General features: G+C 39.4%; 1 protein-coding gene across 2 annotated transcripts in view; it reads right to left on the bottom strand.

Moving 5' to 3' along the window:
* ZC3H12C (zinc finger CCCH-type containing 12C) overlaps nt 1-26,209 on the bottom strand; it is a 42,525-nt gene that overhangs the window by 8,478 nt on the left and 7,838 nt on the right. Inside the window, exons 2-4 of one of the 2 annotated variants that reach the window (XM_056492577.1) lie at nt 13,770-14,536; nt 3,293-3,432; nt 324-558 (exon numbers count right to left, since the gene is read on the bottom strand). In XM_056492577.1, coding sequence (XP_056348552.1) covers nt 324-558; nt 3,293-3,432; nt 13,770-14,464 — 1,070 coding nt within the window. In that variant the 5' untranslated portion in view covers nt 14,465-14,536. The remainder of the gene's footprint in view (nt 1-323; nt 559-3,292; nt 3,433-13,769; nt 14,537-26,209) is intronic. The other variant, XM_056492586.1, reaches the window with a different exon arrangement.

Here is a 26,209-nt window from a genome sequence, read left to right as displayed (position 1 = left end):
ACTCTAGGACTTAGGAGTCTAACCATAGGCACTAAGAAATATTGGCCCAGTATATCAACAGAGCTGGAATATTTTACCATAGCATATATCAAATATACACTAGCATACACCAAAGAGGAAAAAATAGCATAAGCAGACATAAAAATGCTGCTACAAAAAGTTTCAAGTACTTTTAATGAAAAGACTGAATCTATGATTGATTATTTCTCCTGTTCCCTACATGTACCTAGTGATTTGGGTGTAAGATAAAAAATTCGTACAAATCTTCAAACTGTCCTTTCCTCAATTATTTCAGTGGCACATGTGAAGACAGAATGACTTACTTGTCATTAACAAAAGAATACATCAACAAGCGTTCATCTATGAACTTCTTCCACTCGGGCTTTTCATTAGCTAGGTCCCTGTAGTTGTCATTAGAGACAATGATGCCATCTGACTCGAAGGCCAGCTTCACTATGAATCGGTCATCGTAGCACACCACCCTTCTCCCCTGCACGCGCCGGGACGGCGTGAACACAAGAATCTTCTCCTTTTCCAGCTTACGTAAGATTTCTTGATCTACAATGAACAAGAATCCAAAGTCAAACAAGAAAGAAAAGAAGAAAGTTTGTTTAATCTCTAAAGATAATAGGCTTGAGGAAGAAAATCCAAGCATTTAGGACTTAAAATGTCTCAGATGGTTATAGTGCAGCAGAAGGTGTCCCACATATGACATCTGAACTTATAGTTAGCAGTCAGATGGCAATACTTTCAAAAAACCCTAACAACAAATCAAAACCTCCTGCTCCACACCATTTCTCTAAGACTAACACAGGAGACCTTGTTCATGTTCCCGTGGCTCAAAATAAAAATCATTTTACCAAAACGCCTCCAGCTGAAGGGGGTCACTTTAAACATCTCTGAATACACCCAAGTACAACCACGATTTTCCCTTAACTGAGCTCCTTGGTAAAGACAGACCTTTTTCATCTCTTTGTAGAGCCCAGCAAGAAACATCTTTTGAAAGAATTCCAGTAGCTCACATTAATGGGACTGTCTTATGAAAGTCTCTGCCCATCATCAGAAGGGGTATATACAAGGACTAGAAAACCCACATTCTGTACAAGCACCCAGGTTCTCCACAAATATTAACAACATTCCCCAGAAAGACATTTTTGTAGTCAACAGCAAAAATGGTGGTGGTTTGTTTTGGTTTGGCTTTTTTGTTAACACAACACTTCTGTATTGTTCCTTGAACATGATTTACACATTTATACATAAGTTCTTATCAAAGCCAAACAGATTTCCCTTCAACCCTTCTAAATAAGCATATTTAGCATTTTAGTGATGCCTCCTTGTTCTACACAATCTGTCACTCACATATCCCAAAAGTACTTTATTTTCCCTTTTCCTGTGTAGAACCTGGAGATCTCACTGAGCTTTGAAAGACAGACCTCAGGCTATGAAGGAGGCTGTACCTAGTACTGGGGCACCTATCCCTTATGTTGATTCTCCTACCTATCACTTTCCTTGGAGCAGACAAGCTATGAAAGAAAAATGCACAAAAAACACTAGGCAACCTCTAAAACAGCAGAAGATGCCTGCATAGTGAATATGAGTCATGGCTATTAGTAATGGTTAAGATCTCAAATAACTCAACTGTTTTGTAGCATAAGAAACTTGACAGGGAACATGTTCCATCTGGGGGAAAAAAAGATTCCAATAGGGAGAAATACAGCATTAATATTACATATAAGAAATATATTTGATATATGCATTTATTTGCCTAGTAGAAAAAACACAACATTTTATATGGAATATAACCTTTTTGTATTCAACCCTCCACAATGTGCTAAATGATGAGTGAGATGGAAGGTGATTTTTTTTCCTGCTAAGAAAGAATAAAAAAAAATCTGTCATGTGATGACTGGTGGGTACTGGTAAGAAAGATATGGCTGCTGTTTAGTCCAAGAGGTTTCTCATGAATGCTGACAGGCTAGAACCATCCCCAGGTTAGTCATTTAGGGCTTTTTCAAAGCTCCAGCTGGCAGTGTATTTCAGGTGTGTATCTCTGCAAACCGAGTGTCAGCACCAGGTATTTTACATGCCTGGTAGCACACAGGCTTCCTGCATCCTTAGAAGAAAACAGAAGATGCAATATTTTTACAAAAGACAAAATAACCTGCTCTGATCTTCTTCACATTTTCAGGGTCCATGATGACATATGAAAAACTGATTTCTCATAGCTAGACAATTGACCCTTGCTAGGAAAATTCCAGCCCTGCTGCTTTCTTGAAACACCTTTTGGGGCATTCAGCCTTACACACACTTCAAGCAGATGTCACAATTTGATTCTAAGTGGCCAAGTTTTTATCACTTCGCCAATGCTCTTCTCATACCCCAAACACTAGTACAGCAAAAGAGAATGGCTTCAAGAGAAAGGCTCCACACTGCCAGTACTGACAGGGTAACAGCAGCTTTCCAAATGCTTCCTTGTGTTAACACACTATATTCTAGTAGCAATCAAGCAAATGGAATGAAGTATTGAGAGGATCTTTCCAGATATTTGAAAATACACATGGCAATCAAAACATGCTTCTGTATTCTTTTAGAAGCTACAGCTATTAGTCTCAGAAGCTTCCCCTTCTTTAAAGGTAGCTGTATTGGGCCCCCCACCCCACAAAAAAAAAATCCTCTCCAAAAAACCTCCTCTCCAAGTTCTAGGGTTTTTTTACCCTCAATTCCTTTCTGTTTCAACTTTAGGGCAGTTGGAGAATGTCTCTCCAGCCTTCACAAAGAACCTGTTAGTTTGATGAAGGAATAAATACTTCTACACCAAATTTTTTTTCTAGATAAACACATTCAAAATTAAAATTTTCAAAAGTTGTCTATTTGCTAATAGTAATGACAAAAAGGGGAGCTATTCCCATTCTGTCCAGATAATTCCCATAATGGACAGTGACAGGCCAGTCAGGCAGAATCTGCTCACCACAAGAAATAATACCCAGCAAATGGCTAACTTCAAACCTATTTGCTACTAATGCTGCACAGACATAGCAGATTTAAAAAAAGGCAATTACGTTATTCAAGAAGTAAGTAGCAATATTATGGAAATTTGAGCAGATGAGCAGAACAGAACAGGAGGACTTGGAGAGAGCATTGCTTTGTCTTTTTCCTGCCTGTAGATGACAAGAAAATTATTACACCAAAGATACTTCTTGTTACAGCCTTTCATTGCTAAAGGTTTGTTCATTTGAGCAGTTGCACTCCTGCTGGGCAAAACACTGAACAAACAAGCAAAGATGGAACTCACCTGTTATAAGAGCATCTGGTCTTGACTGTTCTTTCCTCCATGCTGGCACAAACACAGTAACATCCTTGTGGCCTCTTTCCAAAAACCAATCTACTGCCAATTTGATTCCTCGACAAGAAAATACTTCTTTGTTCCCGTGGCTGAAACAAACATTAAAATTCTTTATTAGATGACTTCTTCTGTGACCCTAAATGTAGCTCAGTAAAATGCAGATGTCATAGCCATGCTCTTTACTTGCTCCATGGTTTCTAAAGGCAGCTGGGAGCCTGTCTGAGCCTTGCCCAAGCACAGCCATCATTTCCAAAATGGTGTGAGAGCGGGCTACTAAATCTGCCAAACATATTTATCACCCATACACAGATTTGACAAGCAAAGAAAAATATAGGTAGGGGCTTTTAAAAATCCTCATAGCCCAACCAAAATATGGGTTATAAGAGGCAGCTCAAAAACTTGATGAAGGAAAGCAGGAGGCCCAAAATAGCAACATAAGAGTGCACTGTGTCTAGGAAATGGTAGCACATGAGCACAGGTATGCATCCCAGCAGGGGAAGGCACAGCAGAGCCAGCTGCTGCAGGAGCTCCACAAGGTGAACAGGGAAAGAGAGAGGAGAAGGCCTCCAAGCCCAAGGGGATGGCAGGCACTCAACAGGACAAATTAGGCAAACTGGGGAGACTGTCCAAAATCAACATGGCAAAACTAAGAATGTGCTTAGTATGTACTTTAGGAGAAATTAACGTGAGTTTTAAAAGCTGGGAAGAGACAATTAATTGTGATTAGACACAAGCAAAACAAAATATGTGTCTGTTGTGTAATAACTGTCTGGGGTAAAGCAAGAGACGCAATTATGTCATTTTCTAAAAGCAGACAAGTCCTTGCCCTACTTCTACATCCAGTTTCAGGCATGACATTATAAAAGACATAGATGAAATGGAAAGAATCCAAAAGAAAATGAAAAGAGACCTATGGGGAAAGGCTAAAGGAAGCACATTTAGCTAATCTGGGAAAAAAAAAAGCAGCTTGTGGAAGAACAAACCCATCTTCCATGAAGGAAGTAACTGAAATGGAGGACAGCAATCAACCAACGGGTGTCCATAAAAAGGTTCTGGGAGGAGGGAACTGCAGGGTGGTTGCTGTGAGAAGAATTTGGGATTGCCCCATGATGGGCACTCTAGCCAGCTCTAGCCAGCACCACTGTGCAGGAGACGGGAATGAGGGAACACCACAGCATGAGCATGAGGATCTGCTTCATGAGCAGCAGGTACACCCCCAGAGGCACTAGCACACTAAAGAAGAGGAAAAGTGCAAGAAGAAAGGAATAGCAGAGAAAGATGATGACATTCTGACCCCAGTCCCCTGCACTGCTCACAGCTGCTCTGAAAGGACTGACTGCCACCTGCAGCTGTGACAAGGTGTAAGAATGACACTGTGGTGAGGTAGTGAGGAGGACATGTTTGGACTGAAGTGAGCCTGGAAAAGGGGAGACAGTCTCCTAAATATTTTAATGTTTATCTTTTTTGTTTCAAAGTACCTGATTTGGAATTAAATATTTATATTAACTGGCTATAAATGACATTGAATTCCCCAAGTCTGAGTCTGCCTGACATAAAAAAATCACTTGATGTGTGATCTCCCTGCCGTTATTTTGAGCCATGGTTTTCTTGCTTCTGTTCCTCCTGTTTTCTCTCCCATTCTGCTTTCTCCCTGATCTGCAGGACAGTCGGGCCATGGATTTTGGGATCTCCCCACTGGACCCTCTACAGAACAAGTTAGACAGCTCCTCTGAGGCCTGTCCAGGCTCTCCATGCACAGGAGGAGACAAGCTACTTCTGCAAGGTTTCTGCCAACCCTGCAGCTGTGTGTAACAGAAGAAACACAAGGGGCATGGAACACAAAGGGGCATCACCTTTCACTTGGCTGGCTTGTCATGTATAGCAGGTATGCCACAATCTGCTTTCCAGAAGGGTAAAAGACTATTCTTTGTCTGTGATTACTGAAGGGGATAATATCATGACAGATAGTCACAGGAATTTTAGAAGTCCCTTCTCCTTGCATGTTTTGGGGTAAATTAAACACCAGAAAGTTATTTAAAAACTTTTTCACTCTCACTTTTTCCACTTTTCTGAAACATAACACTTCTGTGTCCTTCTTGACACTGTGGGAGCTTGAGTAATTGTGCAATAGACAAAGCACCTAAGAAAAAGTGAGAAAACTTTTGCAAAAAGGTTCTGATTTCAGAAATCTGTGAAGGAGGTAGCATACACTTGCACCTGTGTCAAGAGAGAATGAGTCATGGCTAACACCTCTTACAAAGCATCATTCTCAGCAAAGGCTGTGTTGAAGGTCACGGATCCCAAACAAAAGGAAAAAAAAAAAAAAAAGGAAAAAGAAAAAGAAGAATCCACTACCATTAACAGGATTTAAGTGAGGAAGTGTCCTATTTCCTCTTATAATGAAACTGGAGACAGTACCTGTGAACACAAGCATATATTCTGATATTGCAATTGTTGCCAGCCATAATGATCAATGCTTGTAGATTTTAGCTGGTATGGGGTACTCAAAGGATAGTTTAAGTCCATCTTCTGTGCCTTTAGGGGTACACTAGGAACACAGTCAGGAGCAATATATATATGTACCTCAATATCCTTTCAAGCTATAGTTATAGGTCTCTGCAGTAATGCATTCCCTGTTTTCTATGATCATTTCACACAATATAGTATTACAACATGATAACACTGTAATAATAAAACACAGAACAGTATTTTTTTTTCTAGGCATTGTTTTATATTATACAACTATTCTTGTGCTTGTTTGCTTCAAGAGTAGTATCTCTGTGCATTTCAAAACTTACCAGGAATGGGAAACCAAACCACACACAGATGTGACACACTTAAAGTGCACATGCACACAATGCACAGCAAAAACGGCCAACAGCATTTCATCCATGGCCTAATCTTCCCTCAACAACACAAGATCAGGACTCTTGGTGCACATTCAATGCCCAGGGGCAGCCATAAGGCCTCCTTTGCAAAGCCTGAGATGACAGGCTACTGCTCATGCTATCAGCAGGCTGGGTGCAACCATAAACATATTGTAAGCCATTTTAAAACAGTTAGGAAGATCTTGTTCCAGTTATTAAGCTCCAGTGGAATCACTGTACTGTGATTACTCGATACAATCTCCATGGTTTCAAGTGGATAAACCCACTTTTCGTTCCTGACAATGAAAAAGTGGTATGTTAGGCTATATTTTAGCAGCACTATCTTTCTTTCTTCCAATTTGAGAAGTAATTTCCAGAAAAAAATCCTAGAATCTTGGGAAAAATGGGCATTCTTGCCTATTGCTTTCCATCAGGTTGTAGATCAGGCCATGCTTTTAAAGGTAGAGGGAGGACCAGGCAGTTCAGCTCCTTAGTTTTCTATTGCCCAGCACAGACTATTAAAATTCTTTCATCCAGAACACAAATTTTAAATATACTTAAACTGTATGAAACAGAAGTGGGGAATGCATTACAATGCATACCAGCTATTCTGCACTGCTGAGCAAGTGAATTTATAACTTGTATAAATCTTCATTCTTTTTTCCACCTTTTCAGACATATGCCTAAGCTCGGATCTGAGCAGATACAAATTCCAAGGAATTTAAATCATTAGTGAGAAAGTGTGTGAGAGGTGTGCAATTAAAATTTATTCTTTTGTTTTGTTTTTATGCAGATTTGATGCTCTTCATTTTGTGATCTTTACGCTTCATCAGCTTTATGATACATCATAGGGTGAAAAGATTGAAACCATGTTACTGCTTCTGACTTCACTTCCTTCTTAGTTGTGAAAAAGATGAGAAATGCTTGTACTTTTTTGTCAAGAAGCTTCCTTTTTAAAATCTCTTTCCAAATACAAGGAATATGAGAAAGCTCAGACCAGTCAGGTTGACAGCTGTAGCTCTGGGTGAGGTACTGGTTTATAGCACTTTGGTTCTGTTTGCTAACCATGTTTGATCTACCACTCTCAGCTGCAAGATAAAGTATATTCCTTCAGAAGTACCTATTTCTTTTTCAAATTACGTATGAACGATTCTTCTTACCACCACTTTTATATTTGGTCTGTTGATAGTTGTAGTTTTATTTTTAAATGAAAGAAAATAAAGTAGCATGTTTCCTGAGCAAAAAAATCAAGCAAGCATTTTTTTTAAGCCAGGAAAATTAGTAAAAAGTGTAAAACTTCTGATGAGAACACTTTTCATTTTCTCTGTTACCTTCCTAGACCCCAAGTCAGATTTCCTAGTGACAAGTCTCGGTACACATGCTTAAAAGACTCTTTAGAATACTTGCAAGACTTCTAGTGTGCTCTACACTATCCAAACCAACACTCAGATTCTGAAAGCTACAGAAAACACACACAATGATAGTGAGGTCTACAATAATATCTGTTGCATACAGGTATTTATACAACTGAAATCTGGACACATCCACACATCATGTAAGAGCATACTGAGTAAAAGCAAAAACAAAACTAAAATACGTATCTGCCCATTAGGAGTTATGACAGAGTTGCCACACTATTTTCTTCTATCATATCATGTGAAGAAGAGTGCTCAGTCCACAGAACAGAGAAGAATTTCCACCCTGTATCATATCAGTCACTAATAACCTTGGCAACCTAGTCTTGTAACTAGCCTCATCCCTTTTTAATATTTCTTTTAACCTCTGCTAATCCCCTAATCACAGAAATAATTTGTCCCAAACAATTTCTCATTAACTTGAGCCTTCTATCAGTCTGCATTTGTTCACTCAATATATGTATATTTTGGTGCTGACGTGAAGCAGACAGAACAGGTTCTAAATGTTGTTTTTTTTTTCCACTAGCCCAAATTACTTCAATGCTTCAAAGTGTTTTAGAGAAAAAAGCCTTGGAAGCTGCACATATTTCAAGACACCTTTTGCCTGTAGGGCTTCCAATGCAGGAGCACTCTGCAAGTGCAGCAGTGGTGTCTCCAGCCAGAACTGCATGTGGGTTTCTGTCCAAGCACCAGCCACACACTCAACACTCAAGGTCAAAACAGGCAAGAGAAGCTATTCTCAAAGCTGCCAGTGACAAGCTCCTATCCATGTGATTGTTACTTGCTGGTAAAAAAAACAAATTTTTATCTATTCCTTAAAGTGACTTCTCAAAATAAACTAAAAATAGACAGATAATGCTGCTGAAAGATGAATGACTGAATCACAGTACCAGGATACAACCACATCTACCAAACTGAGCAACGCAATCTGAGGATAAGCTAATGCAGCTACACTGCTAGTTTGTTAAAACAAATGAGCAATTAAATTGTCACATGAAAACTCCATATGGCATAGATAAGACAATTGAGCACCCTCTGGCTGACACAATATGCAGCTGTGGAGAACCTTCTGTGTAGACAGGATAACAGTGAACCTTTCACTACAGCCAAATGACCTGCCTCAGGGTTAACACAAGGGACCAAGGCTCAGTTGCCTGAACAGAGATGTCTAACACTGGTTAGGCACCCCAGAGACACTTCCTCCAGCTGAATGACACTCCTGAATGGTGTGGGGGCTCTGGCCATGACTGTCAGGCCTGGTGTATGTTTCTGGTGCCAACAAGCACCTACAACATCCACAGCTGGCGGGATGGCTGGGCAGAAAGAAGAAAATTGTAAAATACCTATCTTAAAAGTGGGAATGTATTAAACTAAAAACCAACTTCACAAATCAACATCTTCCTCTTCCAAAACAAAAACTAGTACACTATTTATCTCATGCTGTGTTTTCCCTTGTGCAATGACGTACAATCAAGGACCATTTAAATACACAGGCCAAGGTTTTCCAGAAAGGGAAGCTGAAATGCATCACCTCCATGGCCTGGGAATCCCAAGGGAGAAGTTTTCAGAAGAATCTGAAATTGCCCAAAACAAGATCAATTGATTTCAAACTCCAAACCAAAACAGCACATGATCAAAATACTTTGATTCCTTTGCCCATAAATTTCTGAAAGTTGTTGCCTAAAACTATTGATAAAGCAAGTAAAATAATCAAATAATTTTACATCAGTGTTATCTTCATTTTGCACTCTCTGTAGGCACAGCAGACTTCTGCCAGTAAGTTTTCACCATAAAGTTTTATGTATATTTGAAACATTCTTTTCATACTTAGCTAAGAAAATCTGAAGGCTCCCAGGGTACCCAGGGAAAACTAGTACGGAGCAGAAGCAAATTAATAAAATGGTCTCACCGTTTTTGCAACTAACAACTTTATTCTTTATTCCTTATTTCTCGGTGGCAAAACTCTCACTTTGATTCCAGCAAAGAAAAGTATCACAGCAATAACCAATTTTAGGTCATTTTCAACATCCCAACCTTATCCTTGAAAAGGACAAGCAAAGGCAAAGGACTGTGCAAATATGCTGCCATATAATTATCTTTTCAGAAGGAACTCCTTTGTCCTCAATCTTAGCAGTAAAGTTTTAAAGGGTCAAAAGAGAACCTTAAAACCTTGCCTCTGTTGCCTCATGGAGCAACAGAATCTTCCTTCCTTGATCCCAAACTAGGGATGCTCAGCTGAGGAAGTGGGGATGCATGACAGAGCAGGTCCAAGAACTCACTGGAGAATAAACAGATGAAGAGATGACAGTGATGATAAAGAGCTGACAATATGCTGTTGGTAGATGGATAGAGATCACCTTTTTCTGCTTATGCAATTATGTAAAAGGAGAATTGAGTGCAGCTAAAATCTTACCACCCAGGTAGAGATGCAGAACTATTAGTGACTGGAATGTGTTACCTGGCTAGTACCAATGCTGTACATCTCACACTAAATAACATCCTGAGTGCACTTCTATGGAGGACAAATGCCTCTCTCACTCACATGGATCGAAGTTCTAAATGAAGATTTTGCTTTACAATATTATATTCTACATGCAAAACACCCAACTCACCTTATGAAGCAGAGTTAGAACTACATAGTCCTCTGCAAAACTGACATAGGTCACTGCTCAGGTATGGCACAACTGAATTCTGGGTTCCATTTAGTTCAGCCTCACTTCATGTTGTGGGGAGGGCATATTAAGGTCCACAATAGCTCTAGGGGATTATCTAATTTGCTGTTCAGCTCTGATCTTAAATTTATATACACTGAAAAACCAGTCTCATCTATAAGAGAATTCTAACAAAAAAACTTGATGTTTAAGGTTTAAACTGTGGGCATCTTTCCTCTTCTGGAAAAAGATTAAGTCAACACCAAGAAAGGTAGAGTAACAAAACAAGACCAGATTAGAAGTATTCTATAGAAGCTAAATAGCAGTTCTTTAAGTCATAGCTTGCAAAAGCCTCCATTCTGCTATTCAGTCGAAAGAGGGTTTTTTCTTTGTTTTTAAAACTTCAGCCAATTCGTATTATTTAGACCATATTGCAGCTTTAAACTTGATATACACAAGATGCATTTGATGACTCATTTACAGTTTAAGGCACAAATGACAAGCAATGTCATATAAAACTTTAAGGAAAGCTTTCCAAATGTTACCAAAAGGCAGAAAAATTGAGTGTTGGGTTTTTCTGAATCTGCAGTTTGCTAAAACAGCTTGTCTATAACAGAAGTAGTTACCAGACTAGACTGGCATACATGCTGGCTCTGGCTTGCCAGAATAAGTTGTTCTGACCCAAGTCTTTTTCTGTGCTGCTTTAAAGGAATTAATGAATCCATCGGTTCATTAGATGCAACCAGTTCCACAAATATTAGCATCCAGTCACAGAATCAGACATATCCTTCCTCCTTCGAGTTGTTCTCCAATGACAAAAACGTCATGTTATATTTACATGCCTAATGGAAAAGTAATCCTTTCTGATTCCCCCTGCTCTCTGAATTAGGAAGGTGAATCAACTCATTTTGCAGCCACCCAGTCACTAGATGAGATACAGATAGGAAAGCATCCCTGGCAGTGGGACAGAGGCAAGCCTAAAAGGAAATCACCCTGTGTCACTCACTACACGTTCTGTGAAACTACATCCTTAATTAGTAATAGAATGGAGACACAGAGTAGCACAGTATTTGATCCTTCCAGAAAAGGACAGCCATCTCATCCTACTTGCATTATTGGACATCAGTCACCTCAATCCTCTCCATAAAACTTTCCCTCCCATCAAATAAATCCTTTACATGAAAATCAGTAGCTCTTATCTAGAATAAGATAAATCAGAGTAAATGGCATTATCAAGTATGTGCATTACAATAACATGGGAGTAAGAATATAGATCACAGTTTAACCATGCCTGTGGTAATGTGTGAGAAAGCTTCCAAGAACACCTCTCAAAAGACTATCCACAGTCTTGCTTAGGGCACAAGCCCATTTCCCTTTAGCAATTCCAGAGTGAATTCATTGGCCGCAGCTTGGAAGAGCAAAGAGGAAAGACAAAACTGTGACAATTTATAGCTACCCATAACAGGACCCTGGACATTTACATATATAAATCTGAAGAAGATTGAATTGCAAGTGAATTCCTGTCTCTCCTGCATGTAAAAGCAGAAATCTTTCCAGTACTTGAAGTGCTTAGTTGCAAGTACCTATTTTCTCAAGGGGGAAAGGACAGATGCTGTGGGCAAACAACTGGTTGCTCAACTGGCATGAGCAGCTGAGACTCATCTTTTACATACATGGGACTGGCTTTCCTAATCAAGGACTGATTTATAGAAAAAGGTGGGATGCACTGGACCAACCAGTTGGCAAAGATGCATTTGTTCTGACCAACACAAGGCAAGGCATCAGCAATCCAGGAAGTTTTTGGAGTGCTTTTGCAGTAACTTCTTAACATGGGTGGCTGAGTACCTAACAAGTGCACCAGGTGGGCCTCACTTAGAAACAAGGAAGAGCTAGACTGAGATGGGAAGGTCAGGAGCAGCCTTTGCTGCAGTGGCCATGACAGGCAGATCCTGTGAAGAAAGAGCAAGGCAAAAAGCAGGACTATGAGATCAGAATTCAGGAGAGCAGATTTTGGCCCATAGAGGGGAAATCCATGCAGAGAAGAGTGCACAGGAGAGATGGTGGATTTCTCAAGGATCAGCCATGCCAAGCTCAAGACTGGCCCACAGCAACATGCAGGAAGCTGGGCAAGGGTAACAGGACAAGACTTTCCCTCAGCCGACTTTTGGGAACACTGGAACGGGATATTGTCAGCTGCTGGGCTCTGATGGGTGCTTAAGGGAACTGGCTAATGGCATTGTAAGGCCTCTCTAGGCAATTTTTGAAAGGTTGTGGTGATTTGGGATGCTCCTAATGTGTAAAAAAGGGCAAACATCCCTTCCCTTTTAAAGGGTGGGAAGAAGGATTATTCAGTGACCAGCAAAGCTGGTCAGCCTCACCCTGATCCCTGCAAAGGTGATGGAGCAAATCGTCCTGAAAACCCTTTCTGTATGTAGATTGGATGAATGTGACTGGGAACAGCCAGCATGGATTTATGAAGAAGAAATATCCTTATCTTATGTGCTAACTCCTCTAATTAAAAACCAAAACCCATCATATTGGTATAAATAAGTGGTTATTTAAATTTAATTTTAAAAAGCTTCATTTAAAGGGAATTGATTAGATTAGAAGCAAAAAAAAAAGTCCCACGGAAATGCAAAGGTTTTTTTTTAGCTCAGGAAAGTCTTGCATAAAGTTTTATTCCTAAGCTAATAAAAACCACATCAAGTTGTCAGAAAACTAAAACTGACCTCCTAAACTCTTCTGTTAGTAATCAGATAATCCTTATGACTTACTGAAGCAGTTACCAATCAATTTAGCATTTAATCATTTATATTGCCATAAAACCCTAATCTCTCTGCCATTTCCCTCTCTCTTTAATGACCAAGGAAGCATGAACCTCTCACTTTCACAGGCAAGTTTCTTGTTATGCACCCAGATGACTGAGTGAGGATCAGTGAATGCAGTAGGTAAATGCTATCTGTGGGCATGTAAGTGAAAGTCATCTTTCACACACTAAACTCAGCAATTAATGGCAATAAAACCTAACTCCAAAACTGATAATCAAGACCAACGCTATGGACAGATCAGTTCTTACAGATCAGCCGACTAAGAAATATCCCTTAAGCTGCTTAATTCCACATCACTATTTTATAAACTTAAGGAATATTACATTTGCTGTAACAACATAACATATTTATGTACATAACTCCATCCAGCAATTGTCAGTAGCAATGGTGACTACCAAAAATTAAGGATTGGAGTGGTAGTGAGGAGAGATTTGGTATCTGCCTACAAAGGGAGATTGGCATTAACCTGGTTTCTCTAACAGTGAGTAGTACACCACTGAAGTCCTATAGACCTGTAGCCTGGTAACAATATCAGCACAGTGTGATTGACAAAGACACAAGAGCCCTGCATAAGGCAGGGTCACCAAACATCAGTGCTTGAACTGATAGGCAAGACACTTCTGTTTCCATTTAAATAGAAAAGCAAAACCTTCATGGTCACATACCTCATTGCAACATTGCTGCCATCAATAACTATTGGCCTCAGGTTGTCTCCATCCTCTGTCACATCCTCCTGAAGTGGAGACTCTGACCTCTGAGACTCTATGGAAGACGCTTCACGCATTACACTAGTGTTAGAATTAGTTACAGACTGATCAGTCTCAGTTTTATTCCCAAGTTTGACAAGTTCTCCCAAAATATCATTTATTAAAGCATCAGTACCAAGTTTATTTAGTACAAGTTGAACCTGCTCTTCAGAGTAACCCAACTTAAGTGCAAACTCCAGTTTGGTTTGATATTCTTTCACCACATCAGGAGGCTTTTTGACTTCCTTAGGTACTATCTGTGCCTCTTCTATCCTAAAGTCTTGCAAGATTTCATTCCTTTTTAGTATATGAGGCTCTAAGCAAGGAGATCGGCACAGCTGTCGGTGAGTCTTAGGCAATAAATGTGACTCCAATCCAGAATTATTCAGTCTCTCTGAATCATTATCAGAATTTGTGCTTTCTTCGGAGTCACAGCTGGAGCTTCCAGAAGTCTCTTCAGATGCCTCCTTTTCTCTGTCTTCTTTCCTAGAATTAACCTTATCCATCGTTGGCTTCTCCGCCATCGACCAAGGTACAATTGCATTTATTTGTGTGCCAGTGCTCCCCACATAAAGGTGGCCTAAGTCATGCCCCAGATGATCCTTCAAGCCCATGAAGCTGCTGCATGTACTTGACTCCACTTTGCTGTTTTTCTTGTATTCCTGAATATAAAGTGTTCCGTATTCCTAAAGAGAAAACAAAAATGTTGCAACTGGTTACACGCATTACTTGTTTTCTATTTTCTTGCTGCTTCTTCAGAACTGTGTTTATTCTCTTGCAGCAGAGAAATAGAACTTTTTTTTTTTCTTAAACATGGAAGGCTTTTTGTGAGAAAAACTCTTCCAAAGGAATATCTATAGCTAAGTGGGTAAATAACCACCTATCTTCTGAATGTATCAAATGTTTTACTTATACTTTCCTAGAAATGGATTTATGAAAGAATACAAAACCAAAGACTCCAAGTTTACCTACTGTAATGCAGAGAGACAGGAGTACAGTCATTATTTAAAAACAACGAGGTATTTCTTCTAGCGTTATGACTATGGTGTAATAATGAAAAAAAAGTGACTATAAAATACACTAGAAAAGGTTTTCAAACTAAATACCTTACAGTACATTGAAGAGAAAGAAATTAGCACAGTGCTAGATTCTCTGGCTTATTAGTAACAGAAAACATGATTAAATAAAAACTTATTGGCCCTGAAAGACACTATCGGCTTAACTGAATACACTCAAACTATTTCTGAATTCCCTTATAAAGTGATAATTAAGTCAAGAAAGACTAATTGCTCTCAACAGAGTGTTGTATTACTAACACATACAGCATTTAGGGACATGGATTGATCTAATGGCCAATAAAACCAATGGAAGTCTTTGCACTAATTCCAACACACCATTCATCAAGCCAAGGCAACAAAATTAAAAGCTGATTCCAGCTCCTGCACTAAATTTGTGCAAGCCTTTTGATAAATCAAAACTATACATGTATAGATATGAGCCACTTAGGAAGAATGGAATAAAAAAAGTTGCGGTTTTCTGGACTTCATATACTTGCCATATTGGATTTTCTTGAGGAATTTTGCATAGCAGTAGTTATACAGAAGTTAGTTACCCATTTCATCACGAATATTACTTCAACAACCTACATTTAAAGGCAGATTGCTACCACTTTCCCTTACTTTGTTCTTTTAAATAGGAATCTTTGCTAACTGCTTCAATAAAGAAAATAAAACATAAATTATTTCTCATAAAAAATGGACCATATGGACCAATTGTACTGCAAGGTTACAATGAAAAAGAAGAATTTAAATTAAGGAAAGACTATGAAACAAAGAGTTCTTTCACACTTCCATCTTGTAAGGCAGAATATAAAGCAAGATATAGAGACAAAGGACTTCACTTGAACTTAAAACTTCTGTCTGCATATACATTAACTCTTCCATCCCTTTACAGGTGAGCATTTAAGATTGACACAGTATTTTTAAAATACAGTGTACTTTCCTCTTCTTGCAATAAAGATTTGAGAGTGTGCACCAGAGAAATTAATCCAGGCTTAAGATTAGAGAAAATCAAACAAACAGTTCAATCCATGGTTCAGTAAAAGTAGATTCTATAGGCAGGGAGTGCCGAGACACTACCATTGTGGTAGAGTATTCTGGTTATGAGGCACAAAATCTTACTTCACCTAAACATTTCCAGTTATCATAAATAAATTTTATCTATCATCAGTGCTTTCATCTCCAACACCTTATTCCCAACAAGACTGATAGGGAAGAATACATAGATCTCATCTTATTAGAAGACAGGCTGTAATTCTCAGGCAGTGTATTAATGACTATTGCCTTCTCTTAACACAAAGCTTCAGGATTTCAAGCAACCCACAGATTAAACACAACAAGAATTTAGGAAATGGACCTTTTCACACGGTGATTTATTAACTAAGAGAATACACTTGATAGCACAGAGGTAGTAACAAATCACAATATTACAATAAAAAGATACAGTTAAAAAACCAACACTGTGGCCTTCAGAGAACTGACACACACACACACACACACACACACACACACAAAAATTAAAACAAATCGCAAACAAGCAGCCCCTATTGGAAGCCAGGCTGCTTAGCAACCAGCCTCTAGTTGCTAGGATGCGCTCCTTTAACATACCATCATGAATACTAGCACAGCCAAAGAATAATTTGGTATGAACAAAAGCCCATGAAAGAGAGCGGGACTTAAGTGCGTCTGGTTTCCCCTCGGAGAACAATGCAGCTGCCAAACCAATCTGGAAGCCCCGACATCATTGTTCCACCAACCCCACAATCTGCTCTGACTCGAGGAAGTCTAGTTAATGGGCAATACTTTTAAGCTGGACTGAAAAGTTGAGCTGGCCCATGTACTGCTGCTGCAGAATACAGGGAGATAATGGGTCACTGCCTAAATCCGTGTACTGTGAAATGTCATTTTAGTATTGAACTAAAAGTGAAGGGAGGGTTTTTCTGGAAGGGGGGGAAGAAGAGTTTGCATATTAACAGCATCAAATACCGAAAGCCCGAAGTGCATAGATTGCAAAGAGGATTTTTTTTTTAGTGTTAGTTAAAATAATACTTAAGTCATTCTCCAATCACTTCTTTCTTGAAGTTTAAGTGCTTTACAGCAACAACAATCATAACACCCTCCAGTGGGATTCAAAGAAGTCACTAGCATATGAATGTGTCTGAAGATCAGGCATTATATGAAACGTACTTTAGACAATTTGCACATCAACTGCATATGAAAAATGACCGTAGCCTGAGCTTGGCCCATTGTTAGGAATATATACATAATCAGCCTCACATCTATCTACTTTAATTCTCCTGTCAATCTCCATCATGCTCCAACATATAATTGCTTGTTTTGCAAAGAACTCTACTGTTTTTCAGAAACTATTTGAAGAACAGAATAATAGATGCAGCAGCTTTAACATCTCCCACAGACAATATATAGCCATTATACTATTGCTTTAAAAGCAATATTTGCATTTCTACTGTAAATCCAAAGCTCAATATTTCTGAGATAGTTTTGCATAAGCAGTACACTATTCCTGGCATCTGGCATTTGGCCTAAACCCTGTATGCAAATTGCATTTATTTTCAGACAAATTTTACAATGCTTGGGAACTTTGTATATCCTATGTGTGGTCAGTAGCATGTCTTAGAAACATTACACTTTGGAGCTCCCATCATGATGTCCTTTATGAGATTCATTGACTAGAACCATGAAAATCAGATGTCACTGTTGAATGCTGCTGATTATTTTGTCTTGGTTTGGTTAGTGAAGAGCAACATGCCAGGCAGTCAATTTGAATGAATTTGTATTCCAAATAAACACTAGTGTACCTATATACAGGACAATGAAGCTCACGAAAACCAGAAAAGATCACATTTATCTAAGGAGCAACATCAGCTAAGAACTCCTTTATTTACAAGGAGCTTTTATTACACACATATGGTTTTAAAGTATGCTGACTGATACAACGCAATATAGCTAAGAAAAGCATCTACTATGAATTCTGACTAAAAAGAGAGATAAACAAACAAAAATAATCCAAAAAAATTCCAGACATGAAAGGCTATGCTTACCACAGGTCAGTAAAATAATTTGTATTTATGAAAAAGTTAATAAAATTAGTAACTTCCAATTTAGACATACCTATGATAACATAAGTTTTAAACTGTAGCCTGTTTGAAACTGCAGTATCTCACACTGTGTTCACTGTTAAAGGCTTAAAGTACTGTACATACATTTATCAAGTGTAAAAACAATAATCCAGATGAGCACTTCATTGCAGAAGTATAATCTTTCACCATTTCTCAGAAGTTGCCACTATTTTCCACTAACCATTGGCAACAACCAGCCCATCAGTTCACCTCCACACAAAACAGAAATATTTCTCAAAGGGACGTGGGCAAGTAGATCACCTAATCTTTTACTGTGTAGTCAGAATATTTTCCGCTTACGGTTGAGCATTAAAGGTGTAATTTAATGCAAATTTAGTTCACAGAGGAAAATAACTGGGCAAAGTAGTGTCATGTGGCACAGTATAACAGAAAATGTGTATTCTTAAAAGACCATCAACAAGTTTCTGAAGATACACTCTACAAGGAAATAGTTCAACATGTTTTCACACAGGTACTTTTTCTAATTCTAAACACAAAATGGAAAATATTGAAATAATTTTGTTGAAACACTCACTGCTTGTCACAAACAGAAGTGCAGAGTTGATCAGAAAAGAAGAAAAAAGAAAGTATCTGTTATCCAAATGATACAGATACTGCAACAATGCAAATAAAATAATGAATATGTAATAAATACCTACTGCTGTAGTTTCTATGTATTTAATTACCATTGTATTTGAGCGAGTGCTGTTGTCTGCATCATTCTATCCAACAAAGGAGGGATGTCCCATTGAACAGATTGGTTAATGCTCTGGGGCAACAGATGTCTACTGGAACTGCAGGAGACCAGCAACTGGTGGCCTGCCCATCTTCTGAAAACTTTCAATAGACTCATGCATATGTTCACACAATAGGGCATGTGGTAGAAATGCAAACCTCTTTTTAACCCTTTTATATGCTCTCTTTCCCTCTCAACTGATATATGAAGGTCTTTGTTTTGGACTTTTTTTTTTTTTTTACAGGATCCTTGGAAGACAGGCTCATGGAGCATACAGTGTTTGCTCTTCAGCCTAACATCCAAACTCAAAACATGAAACAAAATAGATTAGAAACTTTATAAAAACAGCCAGGCTAGATCTGACACACTGACAACTGGTTTTCAAAACCCAAAATCTTTGACTGTAATACATTCCTATCTGAGAACACCCTGATGCTCAATCTTACACTACAGTATCTTCAGATAGGAAAGTTCCATTATGGGCTATTTCTACAAACATGGTAAATTTCACCCGTGGCGTGGTATAATGGAAAAGGTCTCTAATTTTGTTTTTCTTTAAGAGTCCTTTCTGCTAGTCACAATTTAAATAACTGCTTATTTGGAAAAAAAGGGTAAATACCTGTAACTTAAAAGTTGAAACCTCTCCATCTGCCCTGTGGGCTAGAGAATTCGTTCTGTTGATGGCTACTGCCTACCATTTTCGAATTCTGAGAAATGCACCATTACTGATGCTTTCTAAAGTTCCTTAATGGAACGCACTGTGTGAGACCAATGCTCTTTAATATAATTAATCTTAGCACATAGGTGTTTTTCTTCCCCTCTTTTTCCAAGAGGCACCCAAAGTGTGCAAATCTCAGCCGGCACGCAGCTAGCTCCTCGTCCAAACGCTGCAGCAGCAGCAAGGTGAGCCATCCCGTCCGTGCAGAGAGAAGCCCCTATACTTACGTTGGCTGGAAAGCACACAGACATTGGCTTCTCGTAGCTGTTCCAGAAGCAACTCCTTAACACGATTTCAGCTGCAGACTTCAGGCAAGCAGGCAGAACAATGAATGGACGAACAGATGGACCCGCGATGTCTTTGCTTAACCTACTACTGAGCGGCCGCGGAGCCAATCACGGCCCGCAGAGCTCACAATTAGTTGGCTGGGCAGATGCAAGGCAACCTCCCCACCCTGCATCAGGTTCGGAGGTTTCTAAGATAAGCAAGTTGATGTCATTCTCAGGGTCTGCCCCGGGCAGCATGTGTATTAACGAGGGGTGTGCAGCAACAATAGGCCATACAAAAGAGACTAGCAGGCAGCTGCTGTATGAGAGCCAGAGTCATTAGGGAGCAGGCTGCCAACAAGAAACACCTGGCTTGGGCAGACTTCAGCTTCTCCTCATTGTTTCTAATTCATGAAACAAAGAAAAGAATTATTTTTTAAGTAGTAAAAATTGTGAGTTTCGATTAAAATATATCAGTCTGAAGGAATATAACCCCTTCTATTATGGAAACAAAAAGTTCTTTGTCAGGTAAAATATTAAAGAAAAATAAATCTATCAGGAGCTATTGTACTCCTCTTTTCTTGTTAGCAAAATTAATCATATTGGTATAAAGCACAAGGATGTATGAAAGGAGCCCACACTAAACACTGACATGCATTCAGAAACTGCTTTCTGAATTTTCTGACCCTTTTCTACATTACTCAATAATTACAAAAAACTTGCATTTACACACAACTCTAAGAGTACTTGTGGGTAATTTCAATGGAGGGGATGAAAGCATTTAAACTAAAATCACATAATATTAGTATGTATTAATATGGAATAATGGATATTTTTAAGCAGTTGAAACATTAGAGCACTTGACAGAAAGGAACTACGAACCACTCTTTTGTTCTGGAGTCCCTTATAATTGTTTGCAACAAAACTGCTTTCCTCTTGTATTTTTTCACAGATCTGTTCTAGATGCCAATATCTTTCCATCTCTTCTTGATGACAGAATATTTGAACAGAAGTCTGGAGCTAGGCTATAGCCAACTCTTTATTGTTTTTATTTTCAACTGAAGAACACAGAAACACAAACTCCAGTCCACATCTCCCCTCACATTTCCATTGCCCAACACAGATATTTAGCAACATAATTCTAGCAATGGGATGCTTGATAAAAACAAGGTGGCGCACTGTGGACCTCCAAGTAAGAATTTTCCACTGCTGATAACTTCAACTGAAGACAGGTCAACACACAGAAGGAAGAGATTCTGCATTTGCAAATGTTCATCTGAATGACTACTAGAAAAGCGTATTTACTGAACTTCAGCATCATTACATGACTAAAAGCAATAATAAGAACCACAGAGGCAGCTGTCCTCCTCTGCTTGTGAGGACAGGCAAACTGCTGGGAAACATCTACTGTGATTTAACAGAAGAAAAGAATGAGAATAGGTTTGTTAGAACTGTTTTGAGCAACTTTCCAAGCTTTATGTGGATCTTAAAGCAATTCAACACAGTATGTAAATGAAATTACATACTGTCATGCTATTACACTGATGCACTTATCAGGTGCCCCCAGATACTAAACTTCAAAGAAGAAACCCCAACTATAGTTTCTCTGTCCATTAAACACTCCTTGAAACAACTACCAACGCCACAATTTTGGAGCTTTTAAGTTGGAGGCAGGAGGAGACTCCACACTAATTTCTGCCACTGTGAACACAAAGACTGAGAGAAAGCTACCCACGAGCACAGTGGGATGCCTGATCCCCAGCACTAGATTAAGCCTCTTTGCAAACAGCGAATAAAAGCAGTGATCTGAAAAAGCTAATCAGTCCCTGCTGTGGTATTTAGACTACCTCAGTCGCCGGTATTGGATAACATTAAGCATATTAAAACTTCTGTAGGCAAAATTGGAAGCCAGTCCAGTTCACCTATGTCCAAGAACTGCACTTAAATGCAAGCAGGATCACTTGGCTAGTCATTTGTCATCTCCCTGATTAGAGCCAGGCATTTGTTTTGCAATGCAGAGATGCTTGCTTTGCAGAGACACATATGATACCCTTTATACACAATCTATAACAGGGAACTCCGTGACAGAGAAGTGCTGTATTTATGGCTCTACAAGCACAACTAGTGCAAGTGTATTACCCAGCTTAGAAAACTGCCTTAAAAATAATGCTGTAAGAAGTTCTCTTGTAAAGACCTGCCCCCTCTGTCCTCCATAGTAACAATAAGAATACCACCTTGCTTCATGTACCCCCCACCTCTCCACATACCAAGTGCATGTCTTCAGGGAACCAGGGATAAACTTTAGTTACAAATTAAAGCTCATGCAAAAACCATGCTGCAGCACTATGACCAAAATGAGAATGGATGCAATCTGAAGACTTACACTATATTGTTAAATTTACAGAAAATATTCTAGCAAGATATAGCTGAGTGAATTAAGAAGACATTTTCTAATTCTGTCTTGTGCACAACATCGGTTACTTAAACAAGCTGCCTCTTCTGTAAGAATCTTCTCAGCTCCTCCCTAAAGAAGCTGGGTTGTTGAAGGTTTGCAAGATGCCAGATCATCCTATTACATCATGTTTGTGATGACAGCAAAGCATTCATATGAAGGTTTATCAAGTACTTGAGGTTTCCTTGTGTGAATGATGAGCTCACCAAAGACACTTAGTATGAAACAGTGGGGCTCTGCCATCACATCTATGAAAGGCTATAAGAGCATCACCAGAAGGTACAAAGCATGCACAAGGCACACAGCACAAAAGGACAAAGCAAGTTCTACTTATTGTGCTAAAACCTCCAAATCCAATAACGAGTTCAACAGCTTCCTATTGCAATACAGAAAATACAAAGAGGTAGCAAATTAAATCCAGACACAGCAAATGTAACAGCTCCTTCAAATTTCTGGTTTTGCAAGATGAGTAAGCTATAAAAACCTGCATTGGTGGCTGCTAGGTATGGAACATTTTGTACAGTGCTTGTCAGGTCCTTAGTGCCACTTGATTAAACAGGAGGCCAGCACAAAATCCTGAATTGCCTGGAGGTGATGGGCTTGGAGACTCCAAGGTGGAATGAGATTTCAGAATGGCACACCCGAAGGGGATGGAATGCTGCAGAGAGGCACAGACCAGTGTGTCTCTTGGTTTGGGTGAGAGGTGGGAAGGAGAGCATCCACTTTATCTTCCTGCCCTCCCCACTGCCCAGTGTGGTGTGAAAAGCACAAATGGAAGGACCAGAGAGACCAAGGTGGGGAGAGCTGGAGCAGCTGGGAAATTCAGACAGCAGAGGCTGATGATATTAGGGAAGCATTGCTGTAAGGCAGAAAAAAATCCTAAAAAACACCCTAAAAAGCTGCTAGTTCCAGTCAAATCTTGTTTCAAACACATTGAAAACAAAACCTTATTTAATAAGAAATTATTTTATGCAAGCATACAAAATGGTCATTCTGACATTCTGTAACTCCAGTGGTATTATTGCAGCAATTAGAGAAAGATAATTTGTCCCATTAACATGTTTAATTCTCTTATTTTACAACTTTGTGCTAAGCCTCCTATAATAAATGACGTCTTTGCAAGAACACACTGCACAAGTTAAACCAATCACGTACCACTGCACTTATGAAATAGAAATAAAGGTTGTAGGCTACAGACAAAAATCAGCCCCAGAAAAGTAAAAAACCTTAAGTTTACTGTTGGACTTGGGAGCTGCAAGGGTGATGCTTACCTTGAAAATTACAAGGTGGCAATACAAAAAAAGTATTATTTTCAAGTTAGTCTATTTCTTCATTTATCTTAAGTAGAACACTTGAAAGAAATTCACCTAGTTTTGAGGAGAGAAAAGTGGTGCTCTAGACTGGATTTATCCACAGTCAAAACCAGACAAAAACCTACCACTCTACAGCCATACAAAGGAATGAATTAAATGACCTGTAAAGAGTGTCTAGAATTCATAAAAAGTGCTGATATTATGATAAAGATGAGTAATGCTTTGCCTAGAGAATAACTAACCTTTCAAAACCACCATATTTAAAAACAAGGTTCAACTGTATTTTCAAATGCAGTGCAATTGCTCTGTAGAAAAATACGCACTTTCAAATGCATTAAAACAAAGTAGTGAAGATTTCTTTCAGTCCTTGAAAAAAGACTCATCTCTCTCTAGTTATTCTTAAAATTAAAAAAGCAGAGATGCATTTTCCAGCAGGACATCATCTTAAAAAAAGGTCAGAATGCCTACAGTTTCTGGTATAATCCCATTAGATTATCAGTTCATAGGCTATATGCAAGATTTGAGCAAGCCATAGCAAAATTTCTCAAGATGTCCTCTGAGGTTTTGAAGAGGAGCGGAAAACCCCAAGTTTTATCATTAGTAGTGCTTAGTTTTTGCTAACCACGGGTAAAACAGATCCAGTCTGCTTTTCTGTTGGTAGACAAAGGCAGTGACCATGAGCTGTTCATCACAACATGACAAGGCACCCGCCTGCAGCTGCAGAGTTTGCCTACATTAGGAGCCCAGCACCAGCCAACTGCACAGGAAGCACAAAGCAGCATTCTGCAACACCAAAAACCAATGGCATCACCTCTCACTACCACACTGAGATGTAGAACCTCAAATGAAACACATTTTCTGAAGCAGATTTTAATTTTAAAAGTAAATAGTTTTGATCATGGGACAAACAAATCCCTCTACAAAGAGGATGATGAAAAAGTCATTGCCTCAGTACTGTAACTTACAGATATTTATCACAGGCATGGATTCCTAAGCTGTGCTCCTTTCACAGTGTCACAGAATCGCTGAAGTTGGAAGAGACTTCTGTAGGACACAGGTCCAACTCTCCTGCTCCAGCAGGGCCACCAAGTGCCAGCTGCTGGACCCTGTCCAGACAGCATCTGAACATCTCCAAGAACAGACACTCCACAACCTCCCTGGCAGCTGCCAGTGCTAGGTCATCCTCACAGTAAAATTTCCTAATGTTCAGAAGGAACAGACTGTGCCCACTTCTTCTGGTCTGTCCATGGGCACCACTGAAAAGTGGCTGGCTCTGCCTGCTGTGCACACACCTTTCAGGTATTAATACACACTGATAGGAAACCCACAAGCCTTCTCTTCTCCAGGCAGAACAGTCCCAGCTCTCTCAGCCTTCCCTCCTAGAGGAGATGCTCCAGTCCCTTCGTCTTTCTGGCCCTTTATTATGCTCACTCCAGTAATTCCATGTCTCTCTTCTACTGGAGGGCTCAGTGCCAAGCAGAGGGGAAGGATCACCTCCCTTGCCCTGCTACACCACCCCTCCTAACACAACCAGGCCACTGCTGGCTGCCTCCAGCACAATAATATACAGAAGGCTCAAGGATTTCCCCATCTTTAAGTGGATGCTCCAACTCAGATGTGGTTAAACCCCAGCATAAACATAAAAGCCACTGTAACCACACCTGCACAAGTGCACCAGGGCATGCACACAGACAGACAATCACAGAAGTCTTGTGTCCAAGGGCAGTAAGTCACACGGCCAGAAATTTTGGGGAGATTTTTTGGGAATAGAGATAAAGCTCTACTGGAAAGTATTCGGGGGTTTGCAAGCTAAAAATGACTGAAACCCCCTTCTATGCACTAAGGTGGTGTTGGACAACTGGTCTCATCAACACCATCTCATAAACTTCAAGTGTGAAATGCACTGTCCATTTCTGCAACAAATGGGGGAACAGTGCTTAATTTAAGATTGTAATTGTTAAATTTATTATGAAATTTTATTATTTATGAATTGATGTAGACACTGAGACAAAGCATTCTAGGGAAAAAAAAGTTTCCCCCAATACATACATGTTAAATTTGATCTCCTCCCACTTCCAGAAAGAGTCACGTTGTCTGGATGCTTTCTGAGCATGAAAATTTGAACTGTCTAATTAACTTTCCCTGTGACAATACTGGGGGGGCCAGACAATGCCTACAACTGTACAAAGTGTATACCATCATGCTTAGCAAAGTGCTTTTATTCAAATTTGTTCTGTCAGAAGAAAATCCTCTAACAAAACTAACATGCTTACGTGAAAAAAAAAGTATTCTCTTCATTTAAATACACTTAGCTAGTCAACTTAATATCTTTTATCTGTGCCACAGACTATTATTAAGAGTTTGAAAGGTTTGTCAGAGGAAAACAGGCCTCTCAAACTGTCTAGAGACATGGCCAGGTTGTGTTTCAGGCCATGTTGCTGGCAATAAAGCCCCATAATCTCCAGGGTTCCTGGACACAGTTCAAGGTGTTGGTTGGACTCTGTGTCGCCCTAAATGGCTTCACAGTGTTATGCTTATTTGAGACACAATTCCTATGCCTGTACCACACGGCTGCAGTTGTCTTTTTGGCCTGGAGCCTTCTGCAAGAGAGCTGCCAGCAGCGGATTTTCTGTACGACTTTCAGCCTTGCCATTTACTCTCTACTGGGATGAAAGA

The sequence above is a fragment of the Oenanthe melanoleuca genome, chromosome 1, assembly GCF_029582105.1.
Source record: "Oenanthe melanoleuca isolate GR-GAL-2019-014 chromosome 1, OMel1.0, whole genome shotgun sequence".
Lineage (NCBI taxonomy): Eukaryota > Metazoa > Chordata > Aves > Passeriformes > Muscicapidae > Oenanthe > Oenanthe melanoleuca.
The sequence above is the reverse complement of the archived record's forward strand: the minus strand, read 5'-3'. Positions and strand labels throughout refer to the sequence as shown.